General features: G+C 33.7%; 1 protein-coding gene across 18 annotated transcripts in view; it reads left to right on the top strand.

The window, feature by feature from the left end:
• The window catches only part of LOC100648035 (cAMP-specific 3',5'-cyclic phosphodiesterase), a 359,695-nt gene that overhangs the window by 314,032 nt on the left and 24,585 nt on the right, over positions 1-21,078 (top strand). For all 18 annotated transcript variants that reach the window (XM_012317596.3, XM_020867272.2, XM_020867271.2 and 15 more), the window contains one exon: positions 1,706-1,818. In XM_012317596.3, the coding sequence (XP_012172986.2) occupies positions 1,706-1,818 (113 nt within the window). The remainder of the gene's footprint in view (positions 1-1,705; positions 1,819-21,078) is intronic.

Here is a 21,078-nt window from a genome sequence, read left to right as displayed (position 1 = left end):
ACTAAAAAGACAATTAATGTCACAATTCACGAATCCGTAGTATTTGCAAACTAAATTTATCATCTTTTTAAGTACAGCTACTCGCATCGTTCAAAGTTTTCATCGCTTAGAATTTATTTAGCCCGGTATCTAACTTTTTCCAAGAACAAAATCCTATGGTTAACAACATAGAATGTTTAAAAATCAGTTGTAACTAACTGGCCTGTACGAAGGCCCAATTACCTTTCATATTTCTAAAATTCATTCAGATCAAGCTCATTAAAATCCAAGTTTAATTATCCTTGCTGCCAGTGGAAATGGCTTTCGAGATAGAAAAGCAGAATCTTTCTCATCCGAAGAGTAAAATATTCACGTGACAACGCGACTATTCGATGAAATGACGTTTGTCTGCCTTAGAAAATGAGATTTCTCGAAATTGCTATTGAAGTCCGGCCCTCGCTCTATCTTTTACGTTTCAGCTGCGTTCGTCGTCTGACGTCAATTCACTTTTCCCTTTTGTTCTTCCGATTGATCTCTTCTACGCTTCATTTATGCAACCTTTCATCTTTAGCGAGGTTCGCACGTTTATTTCATCATCTACATACAACGTTCTCCACCCACATTGGATATTTCATAATTCCTGCACGAGTGTTTCGTGTCTTTTTGTTTCCACGATGCTCGTTTCATCTACTTCGTTTCGTTTCTGTCACGATGCCTGTGAAAAAGAAGCAGGAATCTCATTGTCGTGCGATTCTTGGAACAAGAATTTTTCTGAGAAATTAGATTCGGCGATGAGAATGCTTTTGAGGGCGTTCTATTTATTTCTGTTTATCAGGAAACTGAGGCAGACAAAGATTTTCTATTTTATCCAGATTTTATTAAGATTTAGTGAAATTCTTTGTGTAGGAACATGAAAGACAATGGATTTATGTTCGATATATTAATATTTTTCACGTGGAATATTTTTGCACAGAATATCCTTATATGGAATGTTGTCGTACGCAATATTCTTAAATTAACAGTATCTTTTTTATAAAATATTTTGATTTGCAATATTTTCATATAAAATTCCTTGTAAGAGGAATATTTTTCTATAGAATATTTCCACGTGGAATATTTCTGTATAAAATATTCTCTTAATATATTTTTGTCCAGAATATCTTTCAAGTGGTGTATTCTTGCATGAAATATTTTCTTAACGGCATACTTTTGCATACAGTATCTTCAAACAGAATATTGTTTCATAATTCCACACAATGGAATATTTTTATATGAATTCCGTATTTATGAAACATTTTTCCATACGATACCTTTTTACACGAAGTTTTCAGAGAAACATTTTTAGAGAAATGCAAAATTAAACGAGAAACACATCCCAATTAAATTAAACGAAAAAAGAAAACCAAATAAAAGAAACATTGCTAAAAAAAAAAAGAAAAATGAACTTCTATCAAAAGAAAGAAATCAAAAAGTGTATCATTTCCCTGTAAAACAGCTACTATCTCTAACAGGTCAAATTTGCTCCTCAAATCCAATCAACCAGACTCTCGTGCACTTCTTGTTCAACTGTATCCGAGGAAAAGTCCGTCGAGGCTTAAAGAGGCTCGTTTTCTCGCCTCTTCGCAAGCCGACGATTAACTTCACAGAAATCTTATCGTGTCGCAGGAAGCTCTCTGTCACTTCCTCCGTTCCTCTGTGGTACTAAAGTCTTTTTTTCTGGTTTCAGACGAGGAATACGCAAAAACAGCCGCAGATACGATGTACGAGCTAGACTGGTGCCTGAAGCAGCTGGAAACTATTCGGACGCATCAGTCCGTATCAGACATGGCCTCAACGAAGGTAAGACCCACTCACTTCCTTTCTTTCTCGCGTGGACACGCTCGATTTGCGGTGAATCGTCGCTGGATCGAGTTCACTGCACTCTAAGGAGGCTGTCACACTTTTGGTACAATTGTGAGCAAATGATTTGGCACTGCGATCGCCATTATTCGAATGGTTTCAAGCACTTAGTGTGTTAGACACGTTGATCTTGTTGTAGTATTCGAATTTTTATTTTATCCGAATCACGCTCTCGTTTTAACAAATAAAATAAACACTTTTCATAAATATCTAGCAAAATATTCGGACGAAAAATTGTACGTATCGGTAATTCGTAAGATTACTTGGTTTTTTCTCTGAAAATTTAAGAAATGATGGAACTGATGATTTGATCATTGAGCATCGAGAGTAATTTTAGAGTGGGTCGAAGGTGATCAAAATGAAAAAATGTTCGATTTAGAAACGTTAATTTCGTTTGATAAAAATAATTGAATTGCGTGGTTTCTGATTGCGAGGAATTTTATGACTGGAGATTTTCGTACAAGTTAACTAAACTAAATTTGATGGACGTTGTCTTTTGTTCAGTCATCTATAAATTAGGATTAGTCTGCAAGATTCTGTGGAATTTTGCGAGATAGTTGATTTTTAGCTGGCTCTCCTCAAATACCTGAAACATTAATCAATGAAAATTCTTCGAAATTACTAAATTTCTAGAACCAGTAGACTAGTTTTAATTATCATTACTCTGAAGTTGGTGACACGTTTACAATTTACAATCAGATAAGGTTTCTCAGATTGTAATCAAAGTTGTTAATCAATTCCTTCCGAGTAACCGAAGATATTAACTAAGAAATTAACTCTTCTTTAGCCAAGCTTGTTTTCCACATAATTTTATAAATTTAGCCACGGAAGTAAGGAAAGTTATCATCGCTCAAAATACAAAAGACGTTTCAATAATATTTCGATACTATCTCTGTCAAACTATACAGACAAAAACAATGTCTGATAAATCTTCTGCCACGATCTTTCGAATAATAGTTCTTCTAATCAATTTTTCATCCTGGTTACGGGAATTTTCAATTTCCTGTCCTTCGTAAAAAGTAAAATAACCACCAGACAACCAGATGACTCTTACTTCCTATTTCTTTTTTTCTATGTGCTTGAACACTCGAATCTTGGTTTCTCTGAAGCAGATGTTTTCACTTTAAATAAATCCAAAAACGAGCTCTGCTGATTCGATTTCGTTACAATTTACAGTTTAATAGAAATCGAGTAAAATTATTTTTTATCAAAAAATCTACGCGTCCGTCATGCTAATGGAAGAATATGAGACGACAAACGTATCAATTTTTACGGAATTTTAAATGAAAGTCACAGCGAAAGAAAGTGGCAGGATAAAACGCGATATGAAAATGAGTAAAAAGATAGAAATCGTTTCGTAGGATAATAATCTGCATGCTCGAGGCGAGATAATCGAGATTTTATGATTCGCTGGAATTATGGCTGTTCTAATCTTCCTTCTTCGAACTCGACGATATAAAGCGAGCAGCATGTGAATAATCAAGTTTAATAGCACACTCGAGGTTTGCGAACCTATTTAATTCAGTGGAATGCTCCCTTCCGCGTAATTGAGATTTAAACGGGGGAGGAATCTCGCGTTTTCCGCGAAAACGTCAGTTTGATTATCGAATCATCTATTTCCAACAAAATATTTGCCTGCAATGTAAATAATATAATATAATATATATATATATATTTCTTTCAATGAAATATTTTCTAAAATATCATCTAAAACACTGCGTAAAATATTATTTTATTCTAGAATAAAACTAAACTGATTGGTACTTTCCACATATTTTAAAGATCTAAAGAAATACTTACAGAATTTTAAATAATTTTTCTACAAAATATTAATAGCATTTAATTCGTCCAGAAGAGAAATATTAACTGGTACTAATATTCTATTTTACCATTCTGATTTATCATTCGATATCTTTAGTGATATTGCACAATCATCTTTCATCGGATCATAAAAACATTTACTTGTTTTTATAGTGCTAAAAAAATGGAAAGATTTGCAACGTAGGATACTGTGGACAAAAAGTGGGGAACTCATTGAATTTAATTTGTTGGGCATTTACGGTACACGTCGATGGAAAAAAACTGCTAGGAAATTCCGATCTTTCGATATAACGTTGCGCAATTAATTACACCTCAAAGTCGACACGTTTTTCTTGTTAATCATGAGCTATTACCTGTCAATATGAGGCACACCGACTCATATTATACCTCGTCGATGGAATGAAATCAGAATTCTAGTAGATTCTCGGTTATTCTACGCCAATACACATAAACTCAATGAATTTGTCCTTTACAGCAAAGAAAAATTTCACTTTCAATTTCTAACTTTCAAGAGATTTCTCAAGTGACACGTTCCATTCCAAACATCTTCAAACCTGTTCAAACGATTTTTATAACACGCTATTCTCGCCAATTTTCTATCGTTCAACATATTGGCTGGCAAACGAGGAAATCGACCTCGATCAAGTCGCTGAACACGGATGTCCTCACTTTCCTGACGAACCTGATTTATTGCCGCCCGCTTGCTCGGGATTCTTGGAAAGCGGAATTTTGACCGTGCAACCTCGACTTCCTTCCGTAGGAGCTTTCCTTGGGCTGCCACACCGAGGAAATTCTCGTAAATTCGCGCATCACGTACTCAGGTCAAGGTATACAGTCGGTCAAAAATATCGGGACACCTAACGTTTATTGCGAAACGGTGAAATTTCAGAATTTTACAGAATTTCGAACGCAGAACTTTCTAAGTCGTAGAGAAAAATATCTTGCAAAACGTAACAAATTTTTACTTACCTAAAATTGTAAAAACATAAGAAAAGGAGAAACGGAATCTAAGAACAGATTTTATTTCTCGAAGGATTTGAATAGAACGAGTTGCAAGCGATTTTCTTCGCATGTGCCACTCAATCGTACGCCTAATTTCTCCGCGTTTATTGACACACGTATTCGAAAAGGACGTTTACGATTTGTTGTTACGGCCTCGAAGAAAATTCGTGGTAATTCGTTCACTCCTCTGCTCGATTTTGACCGATAATCACACAGTTCGATCCCCGGGAATTCATTGTCGCATAATCGCGCATCAGTTTCACGGTCACGGCGATTGACAAAGCGTGGATGTCATTGATATGTCACTTACTAGGCCATGCTGAACGTGTCAGCGAATTTCGCAAATTTTTCAGCCATTTACGTATCAGTTTGTCGTCCCCTTTGATTCCATTTTTATCTCCGTCGCTCCAATTTGCTAGGAGTAGTTTAAACAGTTATTTGGATATTTAAACAAACTAGTTAATTGAGCACAAACGTACAGAAAGATATTGCTTTCGAAAGGGCTTGTTCGAGGTTCGATTTAGAATTTGATGAAGTTCGAATTGGATGAATTTCGTGAATGGCAAACGCCATTCTTGAAAATACCAAATATTTTGTTTTCAGTCTCTGACTGAAAATATGAAAACTTGCACAGATAACGAGTTGTAGTCGATTATGTAAGAATGATATTTTCGACTCGCCATTTTCCTTATCTTTGATATATAAACAATTTACCTACATATCTCTGAACGAGGTAACTAACAAATTCGAACAAACAAACCTATTTCTCTTTATTACGCCGTTATTCGAAAGCTGGCAGAGTTTAATATTTCAAGAGTAACTGAACGAGGTACACAAAACTTATTTTACTAAAATTCTATAGAACAACGTATTCCCTGCTGTGTACCATTTAGTGAACTATGGTAGACTCAACCAATTATGTAAACTGATCACGCTGGGTCTACACATCGTAATGAAACTAGGGAAATATCGTTGAAATAAAAAATACAAATTGGTAATATGTTTGCTGGCAAATAAAAATACAGGTGGGGAAGAAGGCAAAGATGTGAGTAAAGGTTCAAATAAAAACCCTCAATGGGTGTTTGATAGCTAACAAAATTGCAGAACAGGAAGAAATTAAATTAATATAAAACTTGGATGCGTTTGTTAGCCACTGGAAATTCGGATAAGAGAAAAAATCGAAAGTCTATTCCATAATCAATAAAAATTGGAACACGTAATAATTACAAAACAAAAAATTGGAAAAAAAAGCGAAGGAACTGAAAATGCTCGTACGAGCTTTCGATGCCTCGAAAAATTCGACGAAAATCTAGAAAAATAGACAAAATTGAGAAATACTCTTCACGTACAACGGATTGAAAGTTGATCAACTTTAAGAACTCTGCAACTCGTTTGATATCCAATAGAAACTCCAAACTGGACAGAAACTGAAGATATAAACGGTCGATGTGCACCGAATAGAAATCTCCAAAAACCCGAGGAATTGAAAACTTGTTTTTGCTAGCCAATAACTTAAAATTTTATTACCAGAAAAATATCTCCAGTACTTTTGATAAAAATGTGAAAACTGAACGAAAGCAGAAAAATATAAACTTCCAATGGTCTACCCAACAATATATCCCAAAGATAGGAAAAATTTACAAATCGTTCGATATCCAGCAAAAGTGTGAAAACGAGAGAGAAAAGAAATAAAAACGGCACGAACGAGAATGCCTGCCAAGGAGCTGCAGTTTCTTATCTTATCGGCTTGAGAGTGCAGTCGCTTCATATAGACGTAGAATTCGAATGGTGGCAAGAGCGAACGAGTTTCTCGCGTGACTCAAGGGCCGCCCTTGCTGTTTTGGGCTTTTTCTGCCGTAAAAAAAAAAATCGATCGATCCGAATCAATTGACCTACATCGTGCCTCGTCATTATTAGGCAAAGCGCGAGCCGGCCAACATGCAGCCCGGTTTACATGTGCGTACGAGCTATGAATGTCGAGCAGGTGGCTGTCGTGTTTTATTTAGAAGCCTCTCATAGCCGTTCAACTCCACTTTTTCTTATATCTTCGGCTCACTGAAACTGAGTAGATTCTGTTTTGTACGAGCCAGTCAGCGTTGGATTTATTTCTATGGTTATGGCGTGTAGAATGTTGCGGAAGAGGTTATGTAGCGCGAATAATGCTATCGCGAGAGTAGATGGCGTTATAAACGGTAGTAGGTATTTCCGATGTTTCTTTTTTAAATTGAAATATCTATAGATGAGGTCTTTTTTAAATAGTTGTAGAATTATTTTTAGGTATTTTTCATACTTGTGTAAATCGAATTCTTTCTTTTTCTTTACATTTTCATTTTTTGTACTTTCGATGTCTGCTGAGACGGACTTTTGTCTTGTTTTTGAATATTTTCACAATTATTCTTACGTATCTCGAAACACTTGTGTAGTTGGAATAAAAGTAAACAAGTCATTATATCGCAGCAATAAAAATAAATAAAAAATAAAAAAAATGAAGCTAGTTTAATAATATATAGGCTAATTATTAAGATTGATCTGATAGTAACATATAGTAGCATTTCTTTCTTAATTTTCTACGAAAAAAAAATGTCCGATTTCTCCTCCATGGAGGTAGTAATGCTACATTTAATTATATAAAAACGATCGTAGTGTGATAAAAAAATCGCATATAAAATTGATTGATTATCTTCGATCCTATTAACGATTTTAATCACTGTCCATAAACATCTCGGCTATGATAAAAACTATTCATTATATAAATTATCTCTCCATCTTTGTTCACAAATAGCATCGTTTAAAGTTACGCTTGAATAAACAACGATAAAAAAATATTTAACTTTTTCTTTCATAGAAATAATATCATAAAGAAACTACGTGTTTTTATACATTTATGAGAAACTTCAAAGTATAATAACACGCAAATGTACAGATATAAAAATGTTTGCAAAAATGTAGGAAATATTCAAAGTATAATATTAGATGATACATATTTAACAAAGCTTTGGTAATATAATAATAATTCTCTCCATCCTTTTAATTCTTATTCATAAAGATATGAATTTGTATGTCAAAAGAAGATTCTTCGCTGAAATTAAATGATTTCAGTGGTTGCATAATATGATTAATGAACACAACATTCCAGATACTCTTTTATTGACCTTTACTACTTGTTTGGATCCATTGGCTAAGTAACATAATACTTATACTACTTGAATATATATATATATATATATATATATTTATCTTTAGTATTTGCAAAACAAATTGAACCATTCATACAGTAGAAAGCTTTCAACTATTTCGTAAATTATATATCGAAACTTCGAATCGTCTGACATTGAAATTCATTAATTAAATCTACTAAACTTTGTAATAACGTAGTATACAAATGGCGGAGGGTCGAGGAAATTTGGTGATTACAAAGAATCGCGGGAGCAAAGGTAATAAAGACTAAAAGGGCACGACGACAATGGCGCCACTTGGCTAGACGCCAATCTCGTAGATTTTCTGGCGAATTCGGCGAACACTCTCGTTTGTCTTGTCGAATTTATGCGGAGAATGGATTCCAACTAATCCGTCTAACTGTTATTTGTTCTTCATCGAAGTTAGCAACATTTGTCACCGACTGAGATCGTTCCAGGCATCTTAATACGTTTCCGAAAATTATTCCACGTGAGACTTGTATTTCTCGATAAATATGCTAATAATATAATACAGTCGAATAACTGAAATAACTGAACTGAATAAGTGGAAGTAAAGTTTGGAAATATGGAACAACGATTCAAGGAATAAATGATAAAAAAGTAAAGATCTTGTGTGAGATAAGACTTCGTCAATTTAGCCAAATTGTAGTAGTTCTGTGACCGATTATGACATTGTTATGTAACACCATTTGGTCATGGATCAGTTGTACGATTACGAGAATCTAATCAGTCTGGCCTTGTTGCTGACGTCTGTATTAATTTCCCAATTAAACGTGCTATATAATATTTTAATCGAAGTTTTTGAAGATCGAGTTATCATGGTGCCGACACAAATTACAGTGAGATTTACATAAATTATGTAAATACAGTTATCTCGTTTCTCGATGTAATTAAATTTCCATGAAAAAATAATATCCCTAAAATTGAAATTACATTTATTTTTCTCTAACACCAATATATTAATGGAACCTCGATATTTCGAATATTTATAAAACAAATTTATTTCCCTATCGGTGACAAATTTTTAATCAAAATTTGTTTCGTGAATATTCTAGAAATATATTACAAAAATTTTCCACACAATTTCTCTCCATTTTTCTCTACCACTGTCTCTGAGATTAACTTAGAGAAAAAGAGTGGAAATGGGGAAAAAAAATCAATTTTCTTTACCCTCCAGACGAAGGCTTTGCTTCCAAGGCCATCACGCTTTAATACGTTTCTCCGTGTAGGGTTGTACATTGTCTGTGCTATGTTTCCCCTTAAATCACGCTCGTATTGATTACACAATGCCTTTTTTAAGCTGCTCTGATGAGCAGCTGGTCATGAAACAATGACACGAATCGATAAATACGGATAGTATTTAATAAAAATACGCGAAGCTTTATGTAAGCAACCAGCCTCAGTAACCACGTCACAAGCCACTGCTATTTCACCCCTGTGCGGATGACATGGTCGCCTTTCACGAGGTTCGATCAGACCTCGACAACCTCGTAACACGTGACGTAGTACGCTATGTATTTAATATTATGATCGATGCACTTCGATTGGAATAATTGGGGATGAATAACGAAGGAGGTTGTGACTTTTTACACCACTTTCCGACCTTTTAATTTTTAATTAAATTTTCATTTCTTAGTCTTTTAATTCTTCGATCTTGAACCTTATAATTTTTATTGCATCATTTTAAATTTTCTAAATCCTTAGTCTTTGTATTTTTTAATTATATTATCAATTCCTCGTATCCTTGATTTTTACGTTCTTTCACTCTACTACCGCTTAATTTTCATTTTTCGATATTTCACTTTTGAACTAAATAGTTGTGAAATAGAGGCTATTGATTTGCAATTTGTTTACCGCTGTTCAAGTTATTAATTAATTTATTAGCGTCCATTATGATAAATTATGCATTTATTCTATATTAACTGAACCGTATCTCGTGGTTATTTTTACCTTCTCGTATTTTATACTGAAATTTTGTAAAACTATTACTGAAAAGTGTTAAAATTATTGAAAAATGTATCCTTTAGGCGTAGCTGTAACAGTATTCCTTTTCCTTAACCTACTTACAAGACTTCGATTTTTAATAAATCATTCTCCCTCCCATAACCTTACGAATTGTTTCTCACAATTTCCAGAAACGTGATGTTAAGATCTCGAAACTCACCGAACGTAAAATTCGTGTCTTCCGTGTTACTCAATTTGAACTACGCCTCATGAATTTCTGAACGCTTGAATTCCTAGAATTTGACTCCGCGTTCCGGGAAATTACGTCGGAATTGTCCTAATGTATTTCCAGTTTCCTGGAAAGCAATTTAAGATGACTATAAACCAGGCAACGTTTGTTTAATCTTTTCCCCTAGTTTGTTGAAAGTGCCCGGTTGCACAGAACATACCGCTATATTTTTCTTTCACATACATAAAACGTAGATATGCGTCGCAAAACGCAACTTCGTAACTGTCGTGATTTCCTGATTCGTTGACGCTATGTCGTCACAGAAATATTGCATAAATAGCTGCATTATGGGCAATCGTGGCTGACTATTATCTTTGGAATATTATCTTTGGAATTTTTATTCTAATAGCTTTATTGTAGTTGGATGATGAAAAGGTGAGCTTCTTTAGTCATTAATGACTGCATTCTTGAGTTAGCAAAGATTATTATTCACGGTTATTTATACAGTTGGTTAGTGTTACAACTATTTGTTTGGTTGCCATTAAACTTCTCAGGATTGAATTTATTAAAGTCAGACAATGATAAATGCAAGTAATTTACTCTTTGTAAGATTATTTATTTAAAATCTGAAAACTTTGTTTCAAGGGAAAATCTAAAAATAAATGACTAATAACAGTGTGTAAATGAGGATATTCGAAACAATAACGATATTAATTCATGATCTAATTACTACTTGTACATGCGCAGAAATTAATTAAATGGTGCAGCTAACAACGGAATATATGAATGAAATTAAAGGATTACAGGATAATTAGCGGAAATTAAATGGACAATGAATTTCGCGACCGAAATTGTGGGGAACAGTTACATTGTTACAATCTGTTCCACTGAAATATTAAATCAAACAGCGTCAGCCATTTAGAAATTCCATCTTTTAATATACTTTGTTGTTTTAGAAATAGTTTGACATTGATTTCAGCATTTTTCATGAATTTATTTAACATTTCACGATGAAAAATTACCTTCGAAAAATGTTTAATTAAATGAGACATTAAATTATGGAATATAAAGTTTGAACTAATCCTGTTCAAATGCCTGGGAGAACTTCTGAATTCTTTTTTATGGAACTAATTATTCCACGCCTGAAATTTAGCTTGGCAAAGGTATTAATTATTCATGAAGAATTAATAAGATTTCTACAAAGGAAGACTTTGATGATATTGAATCGAATATGGGAAACTGTTTTAAGTTATTTACATAAATCGATATTCCTTTCCCATGGATAAATAGTCGGAGAAATATTTATTTTTAGAAATATATATCCTTCAAACGACCATGCTTAAGATACTTTATTTAGGTCGCATTTATTTGCCTTATTTAAGAAGAATTTACGTATCTTTAAATAGAATGTTTTCTTAATTTTTAGAAAATTGAGTGCTTCATCAGAATTTTAAAATTCTGTAAACTTTCGATATTCATAATTTTTGTATATAATTTCTAGATTAGTTAAATCCATATTAAATTGCAAATTCTGTCCATCTATTTTCTTCGTTAATGTAGTAAACGTTACCTAACAATAATTTCTGATGTACGAAAAGATTATTAATATTCGAAATGGATTTATAACCAAAATTTGCCAGTCAGATATATATTCTCGGATTTAACTTAAACAAACGTTCTTTTCTCGTTGCACGATGTATGTGATTGCTTTCCAGAATTTTTTCTTTTTTCTCGTTCTTTTTCGTTCCCAATTCGATTTCCGTGCACGTGTCAGATTGTTTTGGGCGATCAAAAAAAAAAAAAGAAATAATAATAATAAATAAAAGAAAAATGAGGAATGTGAACTTCATGGAAACACTCGATGAATACGTCGGTTCGTCGAAAACATTATTTTCTTCTGCTACACCGGATGTGGCTGTTGGATAATCATCGATCTCAAACGGCATCCTCTCGCGAGCTGAGTTCTTGAAAAAAGCTCCGACTAATTTAAAAATCTCGTATTTTTAAATCTTTATTGAACACGCGAAAAGTGGAAAAGCTATAAATCGAGATAATAAAAATGAAAATAAAATTGGAAATTTTTCAAATAGAAAAATTTATCGCCCGCTTGATTATAATGAAAAGAGGTCAGAAAAATAAATTCTTAGAATTTCGATATTAGAAAATATCTATTAAATAATGCCTGTGTATAGAATTTATACAAAATAATTTATTCGGATAAAATAATATATCGTATCTATGCGTTACATCATTTGTATCATGAAACAAAATAATTTCATCCGCGTTTCAATGAATCTGTATAAATATCCTCGAGCCGATTCCTCAAAAGACGACCACAATTACCCCTTCCACTCCTCTTTGACGCTGGCCATTAAGTCTTCCAACCCTTGTTTTGCTAGCTGACCGCGAATTCTCCGTAGTATGATGCGTAGCTTTCAACTGACATTCTAATGTGTGAAACTAAAGAAATATAAATGTTTCAATATTTTAAAATACCAACGAAATAAAATAATTTCACCCGCGTTTCAATGAATCCGTATAAAAATTCTCGAGCCGATTCCTCAAGAGACGATCACGATCACCCTTGTAGCAGCTGTATATACAGCTGTATATAATTGGAAAAAAACTTAATTGGAAACGAACGATTATTCGTATTATTCGAATAATTCTCCAATCGCTATTTGAATAAATATAGAAAATAGCTTGTTACGGATAACAAATAATAATTATACCGCAGATAAGACATTCGACCGATATGAATTCATTTCGATAATTGTGAAATAAATATTTACTCGAAACAATTTGAACAATGCTTAAGTCTGGAACAGAGACAGCAACAAAATAGACTCTCTGCATCATCGTCATCGTTATTATCATCCTACTCGCATTCAGATTTCACAAGTGTCTTGTTCGTCAGTTTTCTAGACGATAATAAAATTAGTTGATAATATTAAGACTCGAAGCTAATAAAGAAACTGATCAAATAACTTACCTTCAACGTTATACAAGCAAGCACTCTTTGTACATGAGTATAAAATCTCGTGACCGAGAAAGACCACAATTAATGACGTATTATTGAAACAATCGCGTTCTCATAAATGGCAATCTCGCGCTGACGTTGTTCGTTTCAAGTATGTAATTCTATTCTTGCACGGTGTTGCAGCACTTCTTGGTAAAGATATTATGGTGTCTCGTATTAAGCGCATGTCTCATATTAAGTGTCGTTGCTTCATTGATTAAATTCCATTCAACAATGCAATAACAATGATTTCTAATATCTCAGTAACAATCGAACCATTAAAATTCTTCAAATTCCATCCAACTCCGAAATGACAAAATGTCCATTACAAGCATCGATTAATCCAGTTTAAAGCGAAAAGAAGAAAACGGGAAATACCATTTGTCCGAAATACGATTTGACGATCTGGCTAATTGCCTTGAAATATCAAAAAATCCATTCAAATAGAAAGTTGGAGAAGTTTCCATCGTAAACTTCGATTAACTTGTTTTCAAATGAGAAATTTATCGTGTTTATGGCATCCAGGAGAGAATGCTTCGATCGACCATAGGCGGATTTCGAGACGACTAGATAAGAACAATAGCAAATACACGCACCGTGACGTAAAAGTTGTTTGACGTACGCGAACGTTTGCTTTTAGATAGGTTAATCGACAAAACAAATTACCTGCGATTATGGCAACGAACATGGCTTAAGTCTTAAGCGTATGAAAAACAAAGTTCTACATTGTATACTTGCTCTAATTTGTCTTTAATAGGTAACTCATAGAATACGGGCTTTTATGCAAATTAATTTTTTATAGACACAACGGCTAAGATAAAATCTAAACAGAAATTACGTGTAACATACGCAATATACGCATAAAAAGTATCTATAAATGTTCCAATACTTTCGTGAGCTTGTAAATTTAATAATAATAAAAAAAAGACAACTAAAAGAGCACTTTCGATAACATGGAACTGATTATTGAATTTTAAAATTACTTGTCAAGATTTTGGTCTTTGTGGTCTTTGGTCTTGTGGTCTTTGGTTATTGACACATACGATATTTATTGTTTTGTTTGTATAATTTATCTACAAAATGTAGATAAATACGATTATACGAAATGCAATGAATTTTTATATGTTCTTGCGATATATATAGCTTGACGATGATTGATTATGTTTGGGTGACTACAATGGAAAATTATCATTGACAATTCTGACCAATATCTATTTCTGGAATATTCGTTTATAAATAAACATTATTTAGAGGAAACGAGGAAGATAAAAAGACGAATTAATATGGATTAAGGAATTATGAAGATATAAATTAACACGACAATGTACGAAATCATATAGAATTGTTGACATCTAAAATTGCGAATATTAAGAATCGCGAAGCCTCCGGATGTTATTCTAATTAATTATTCTATTCTAAGTATTCTAATTATTCGTATATTTAATTAATGTGATACTTGAAATTCTGCAGAAATCCAAGCGTGGAAAATTCTTTTATTCATTCGTCGATCTCTGTGGAAGATAAAAATATTTTTGTTTCAATTGAATTAATTGATTTCATTAATTTCATTAATTTTTAATTCCACAAGGCAGGGCACAAGAGAATCTTTTGTAGACTCAGCCATTTCTGCTCGAGATAGATATAATGAAGAATTATAAACATAACTCGTAGTGCAAAAATTTGCTTCGTCTAGTCATTTTTTTTTCTTTTTTCTAAAGATAAAGGAAACAAAGGCATAGCGGAAATTAATCTCGAAGATAATCCATTTACTCTGCTCTAGATAAAAGTAATTAAGTAAAGAACGTGTTGTACCTTTATATAATCATCTTTTTTTGATTAGAAATTCTACAAACGTAAAAATTCCTTTGTCTGATTATTCTCAAGCTAAAACGAAAAAGATATAATGGAAATTAATCCTGATGAGTATGAACGAGCATCTTGCTCTCGCTTCTAGCCACAAATACGAGTGAAAAATATATGTATGTGCATATTTTTCATCAAAAGGAACCATTATCTATTTAAAGAAAGAAAAGAATATTTATCACTTTCATTAAACGATTTTATTTCAAGAATATTTCCCTGTACATAACGAAACATCGCAATAAAGACTCGCCTTAAATTGGGAAATATATTTCGAACGTTAATTAATCTACCACAGAATATCTTGCTTTATTAGCAAGGAAGCCTAATATTGTTCTCGTTACTCGTGTTACACTGTTTCATCAATTAACTATATTTAATTAACATAGTAATTGGAGTACCGCATGCGTCGCTAATTGGAGTGTATAAGCTTACTTCGATATAATTCCTGGACGATAACTAATTAGCCATTTCTTTCGGATAATTGATTTTCAATTGCATCGAACCGTAATACCACAGAAGGCCGGCGTCAGAAGCTGATTTTCAGTCGTACGATGTTCTATTTTTGCTTGAATGATGTTTCTTTGAAAACAAAGAATATCCGATTTATCTTGGAAATCTTTTTCAATCATTGCAATTGAACAGAACAAAGGTTTCTCAATAAAATTACGATCGGTGATACTTTTATCGAAAATCATATTGTTAGTTTTCTCGTATCGTTATTAAAATATACAGGGTGTTTCGGATTTCATTCGACATACTGTACCAGCATGTTTATGAGACCATTTTGAGCAAAGAATGTCATATACATCGGTCGATTCGTCTTTGTTTTCGAGATAGGAGAGAGAAAGTGGTATAAACCATAGGTAATCAGTTGCGTTCAATCTACTTAGCTTTTAACGACGATCATTTATTTTAAACTATTTTTCATACTGATTTATATTAGTTCTCTGCGAAACATAACGACGATCGTTTATTTTAAGCCATTTTTTACATCGATTTATACTGGTTCAGCGTAAAAGATCAGTGTGAAAGAAATGGACGACCAAAGGAAAATGAGATCTGCGCAAAGTTTAGAGAAACTTATGCTTGTTAAATTGAATTTTAACTGGTAATTTTAATTACCAATAGAAAGTCCAATAAACGTAAGTGTGCATTGAACGACAAGCTTTTTGGAAACTGGCGCCGTTGCAAATTATTGCCATCGAAATGCTGAACAACTTCTGTTCTAGTTTGATATTAGTTAGTAATTTAAGCCGAAAGTTATACTATTCGTAGTGATGAAACATAAACTCGAAAGCCGGAAATCTAATCCAAAGCAAAACATATTTTCCTCGTCGATAACTACTATGTGCTATCGAAATAGAATTTCTCCCACCGATAACTGTTACGAGCTACCGAAATAAGTTTCCCTTATCGATAATGGTTATCAAGAATGAAAAAAGATTTCTCGTTCGCCTATAGTTATCACTTGTCACTAAAAAAAAATTTTAAGCAAGAAAATACTTGTTATTCCACAACTCTTTCCATTTTGATCGCGACAGTTACGTTCCGTGAAAATAAAAGTCTAAACTTCTAGAAACTGAAATCGCTGTCGATCGAAGAAACTAAATGTCCGTGGCGATCGAAAATATATAATTACGCAACGTGAGAATAATATACAACAGGTTGACAAGCGTCTTTATCCGATAACGCATTCGCGAAACGCAATAAGTCATTGTGTAAAACGTACGTTAAAAAGAAAATGAAAGAAAGCGGATAATATTGACATCATCGATTAGTCTACTAATCGGTTGGACATGCTCCAGATGAAATTTCGTATCTCGTGACACTCGCCTCGTTAATGCTCCGTGTAACTCGTGTCAACAACAATTTTTTCAACGCTCGTCCACTTCGTGGATGTTCAGAAGAAATTTGCATCTTATATCTTGCTCGTTTGCCATCTTGTCTCGTTGATTCATTGATCCTTCGCGTGTTGTTGTTATGGAAGACTGCTGCGCCTTATTTTCATATTTCGTTTTACAATTTGTCTGGCGTACATCGTCTCATCGCCGATTGTTTAGTAGGAAATGAATTTAGTTATTGGAATTATACACTGGAATTGATAGAATTATTATTCCAGGGCTAGAACGATTAGAATGTTAAAAATCGAGTTCAAATTATTGGTGTTATCGGGGTTGAGAATAATTTTTTTGAAGAATTAGAAATCGAATTGGAATTTCTTCGGCGTATATCCTAAAATGGTTCGTATGTCCGAAATTGTAAAATCAAAGAACGTAGTAATCGAAATACCGAACATACAAGATCAACTTTCACGAATCTTTAGAAACAATCAAAAATCTGAATCGTCAACATCGAGTGGCAGCATGGCCTTCGTCTGAATCTTCTACAATCAGTCTGCAAGCATAATGAACATTGTGCAGACGCGGAGAACCGTGACAGAGAAAACAAGCGATTCGATAGTCGATAACAAAGCAAAGAACCGCGTCTCTCGCCGCTTATCTGCTGCAAGAAGAAACGAAAGTTATTTCCGGCCTCGACCCTCGTGCATCCAACATTGATACATAATTTGTCGTTTCCGAACCTTCGTTTCTTTTCTCGTTTCTCTTCTTACCGCGTGTTCGATCGAACGTACATACCAGGTGTCCCGTTTTCATCCATCCACGAAAATATCTCCTAAACTGTACGTCGTTCGAAGAAAATTGTTTCAGAGGTGAGATCTTGAAATCTCGAAGACACGTCCATTTAAATAAGATTTCTGTCCATTGGAAGACGTTTGCCCCGAGACGAAATAAGTTTCGTTCGAAAAAGTGTTTCGAATAGTATAATTACGATTAGATATAGAATTAACCCAAGCAGCGATCGTAAGAAGCAACTGGACGTCATGCGAGATAAAAGGAGTACAAAAATAAATAAATATAGTTTGGGAGATATTATGTATTACGTCAGAAAACAGTGAAATGTACAGTGTAATGTAGGAGATATTTGCCTGGATCGATTAAAACGGGACTCCCTGCGTGTTCTATTATTTGTTTGCCAAAAATCTAAGGGTGGTCATGGCGGCGCCCCAAATTATTGAAATAGCGTCATCGTTGGAAGAGTATTTACTTTTGTTTCTTTGATCTTTAATTCTTCTCTTTCTTTTTTGTCAAGATTCGAGATCGTTTGATTTTCTGTAATAGTAGCGCAATTTTGCGATTTTTCAGAAGCGTATATATTTATCTAATTCTTCAGGACTCGAGCGATTCTTAGTTTTCATGAATAAATCACTGTCAAGCGTAATTGCTGCGACGCTTGCTGTCTTGTTCGTCCTTTTAAATTTTGCTATCGAACCGCACAAGTTCAAAAATACACTGATTGCCTCAGCAGCATTACTCGGAACTTTAGTAAGATAATTGAATCGTGGCGCTATGTGCGTCAATGGCAGCGAACGCGCTAATAAAAATTTAGGACAATTTAAAGCTGTCGATATTTTTTAACAACATTAAAGGTATAACATATGTTAGAGGCTCTGTAATTGAATCAGAATTGTAAACACGACGAAAATATTATATTTACTCCTTTCGATCTTATCGAAGATATTGGATTTTTGAAATTGTATTTGCCGAGGGAATTACTGTCAATTATTGTTTATGCAGAACGAGAAAGTAAAAGACGTTCCTTGAAAATTGCTACGTGAAATAATAAAACGGTGTTGATGTTCAGAGTTGTAATTAAACAGATGCAAATAGTACAGACGTCTACGAATACCGAGCAAGAATCATCGTACATTTACGCACGTGGCCTTTCCAAAGGCCACCAATGCCACTTAGGCAGACGAAAGAAAACTCGTGATTTGAAATAATAATCGTACTCGCGATTTAATAGCAAAATGAATGTTATTTTTCACGCGGTTAATCGCCGCAGGGAATTGAAGTTCTTCGAGAGCCTTGTAGCGAAACACGTAAGTTTATTTGGGGTGTCTGAGGACGAGCGAGAAGACCGGAAGTGGACCACTGCTGGCGTCAGTACGCCATTGACGCCTCTTCCCTTTTATTGGCTCCTTACTTTCGCATTTCGCTGCTTCGATCAAATTTCCTACCATCTCATTGCGTCAAATGCAATCCATGTTTTATTCATTTCTTTTTTTAATATAACGAGGAATTAATTTTTCTAATTAATTTTCATAAGGGGAATACCGCGAATAAAATTAAGATTTTCTTCTGCAGTTGAAAATATCGATGTAAATTCGGTCTGTTCGGTTCTTCTTTTATCTTATCGGCTGTTAAATTAAAATTCTTCCGAATTTTGTCTATTTTATATCTCCTTTGGACGCAGAACGACGAGTCGACGAATTTACAAATTAGTCGCGCGAAATATACGCGCGAGAAACGTACGAACAAAAAGATTGCCATCGTATTATTAAATGCACAGGAAAGGAAAAGTGGCGACGTAATTAATTTTGATACGCAGAGAACGTACGACGCAACTCGTTTCGACAAACATATCCTGAAATGAAGCAGTTTAATTAATTTCCATAGAGGAATATTTTTCTCAATTTTTCATTATACGTGGAAATGTTGACGCAATTAAAATATATTTAAAATACGAAATATATAGTTAAAATAAGTTTGAGAATTCTACTGAAATATACAAAATGAAACAGAACATTTGTAACTCTTGTCGGGATATAAAATTGTTTTAAAAAATAGGTATCTCCGTGGACGTGAATTTTATCGAAAATTGAAAGTTCAGTTGAAAATGAAGACGTGATTTAATCGTCGTTCCCATTTACCAGCATGCAGACGATACGATTCAAGCGGAACGAACGAGAAATAATTGGGAGGAAAATTATCTGTCTGTCCGTTAGATTGTGGCGGTTCGCATTTAGAGATATCGCCTACTGTACTTGTAGTATGCGTGCGCAATGTCACGTACACCCATGGTTCAACCCTAACTGTTGGTTTTGCATACGAAGACGAGAAATCGTCATCTGCCTTTCACTCGTAACTTTTACAAATTGAAGCGTGTTTCTACGATATACAATTTCTAATGATATTTCTTATCTTTATAACGTAATTGATCATTTATGAAACAATATAAATGTACGATATAGGAATATTATTAAAATTAATATAGTTGAAAAGAATCAACCCCGTTCTTAATAAGAATATTTCAAATTTTTCATCTGCCTTATTTTGAAAAAAGTTACGCCTTTTACCGTTTGCATTTCTAATTGTACGAAAAAGAACATGTTATGTTAAAAACATCATTTCCGATAGAAATAAAAATATTATCAGCACTCTGAGAGAACCAGAAACAGACTCATCTTGATAACTTGTTTCTCGATTGCTCGCTTCCTAATCAGGAAAGAAGAAACACACCCACGAATTTACGAGTGTCACAAAACGATAAATTGATCGAATTTGGTGGTTCAAAATAGGCGATCCTTTTCGCCGAAATCTCCGGTTGACTCACCTCGAATTAGCAGCGCAGTGGACAAACAAATTTGACTGTTTGTGGATCTTAGGAAGATTCGTAGCGATGATATCAGTGGCCAGGAAAAGTGGTCACCCGGTTTACGGAATCGCTATCGCTTCGCTCGAATTCGAATATAAATTTCGCTGCCTGAGTCAACGTTCGAACGTGCTTTTTTCGTTGAGAAAACTACGCGAGAAAAAAGAAAGACAGTGCGTTGTAACGTAAAACGCCTGAGTAGAGAACAATCGGATTCGAGCGAAGAAGCGGTCATAGTCCATTTCGAATCGAAATTCGATTTCACATTAAAGTTATAAATGTTCATTTCTAGTTAAAAGAATATCATGCTAATATCGTAGGCATAAGAAAAGATATTTTCCATAAAAATGTCATTTTTTATTTTAAAGAATCATAAGAGGAATTTTCTGATTTGTGTATAATACTAATCGTGTTTTCTTACAATTAATACAGTGCAAATTATTACATGTAACTTGTGGATAACTTTATTAATTAACAAGTACAAACTCTACTCTCAGAAGAATTTGTTTTTATATAGAAATATAGATATACCACTGTACTGTACACGCTAGGACAGATAGGTACTAATTAATAGAAAAAAGTCAATCTATATTTTAAAAAATAATAATAGAAACATAATATAGTAATTAAGA

The sequence above is a fragment of the Bombus terrestris genome, chromosome 16 (assembly GCF_910591885.1).
Source record: "Bombus terrestris chromosome 16, iyBomTerr1.2, whole genome shotgun sequence".
Lineage (NCBI taxonomy): Eukaryota > Metazoa > Arthropoda > Insecta > Hymenoptera > Apidae > Bombus > Bombus terrestris.
This window is presented reverse-complemented; position numbering and strand designations above follow the sequence as displayed.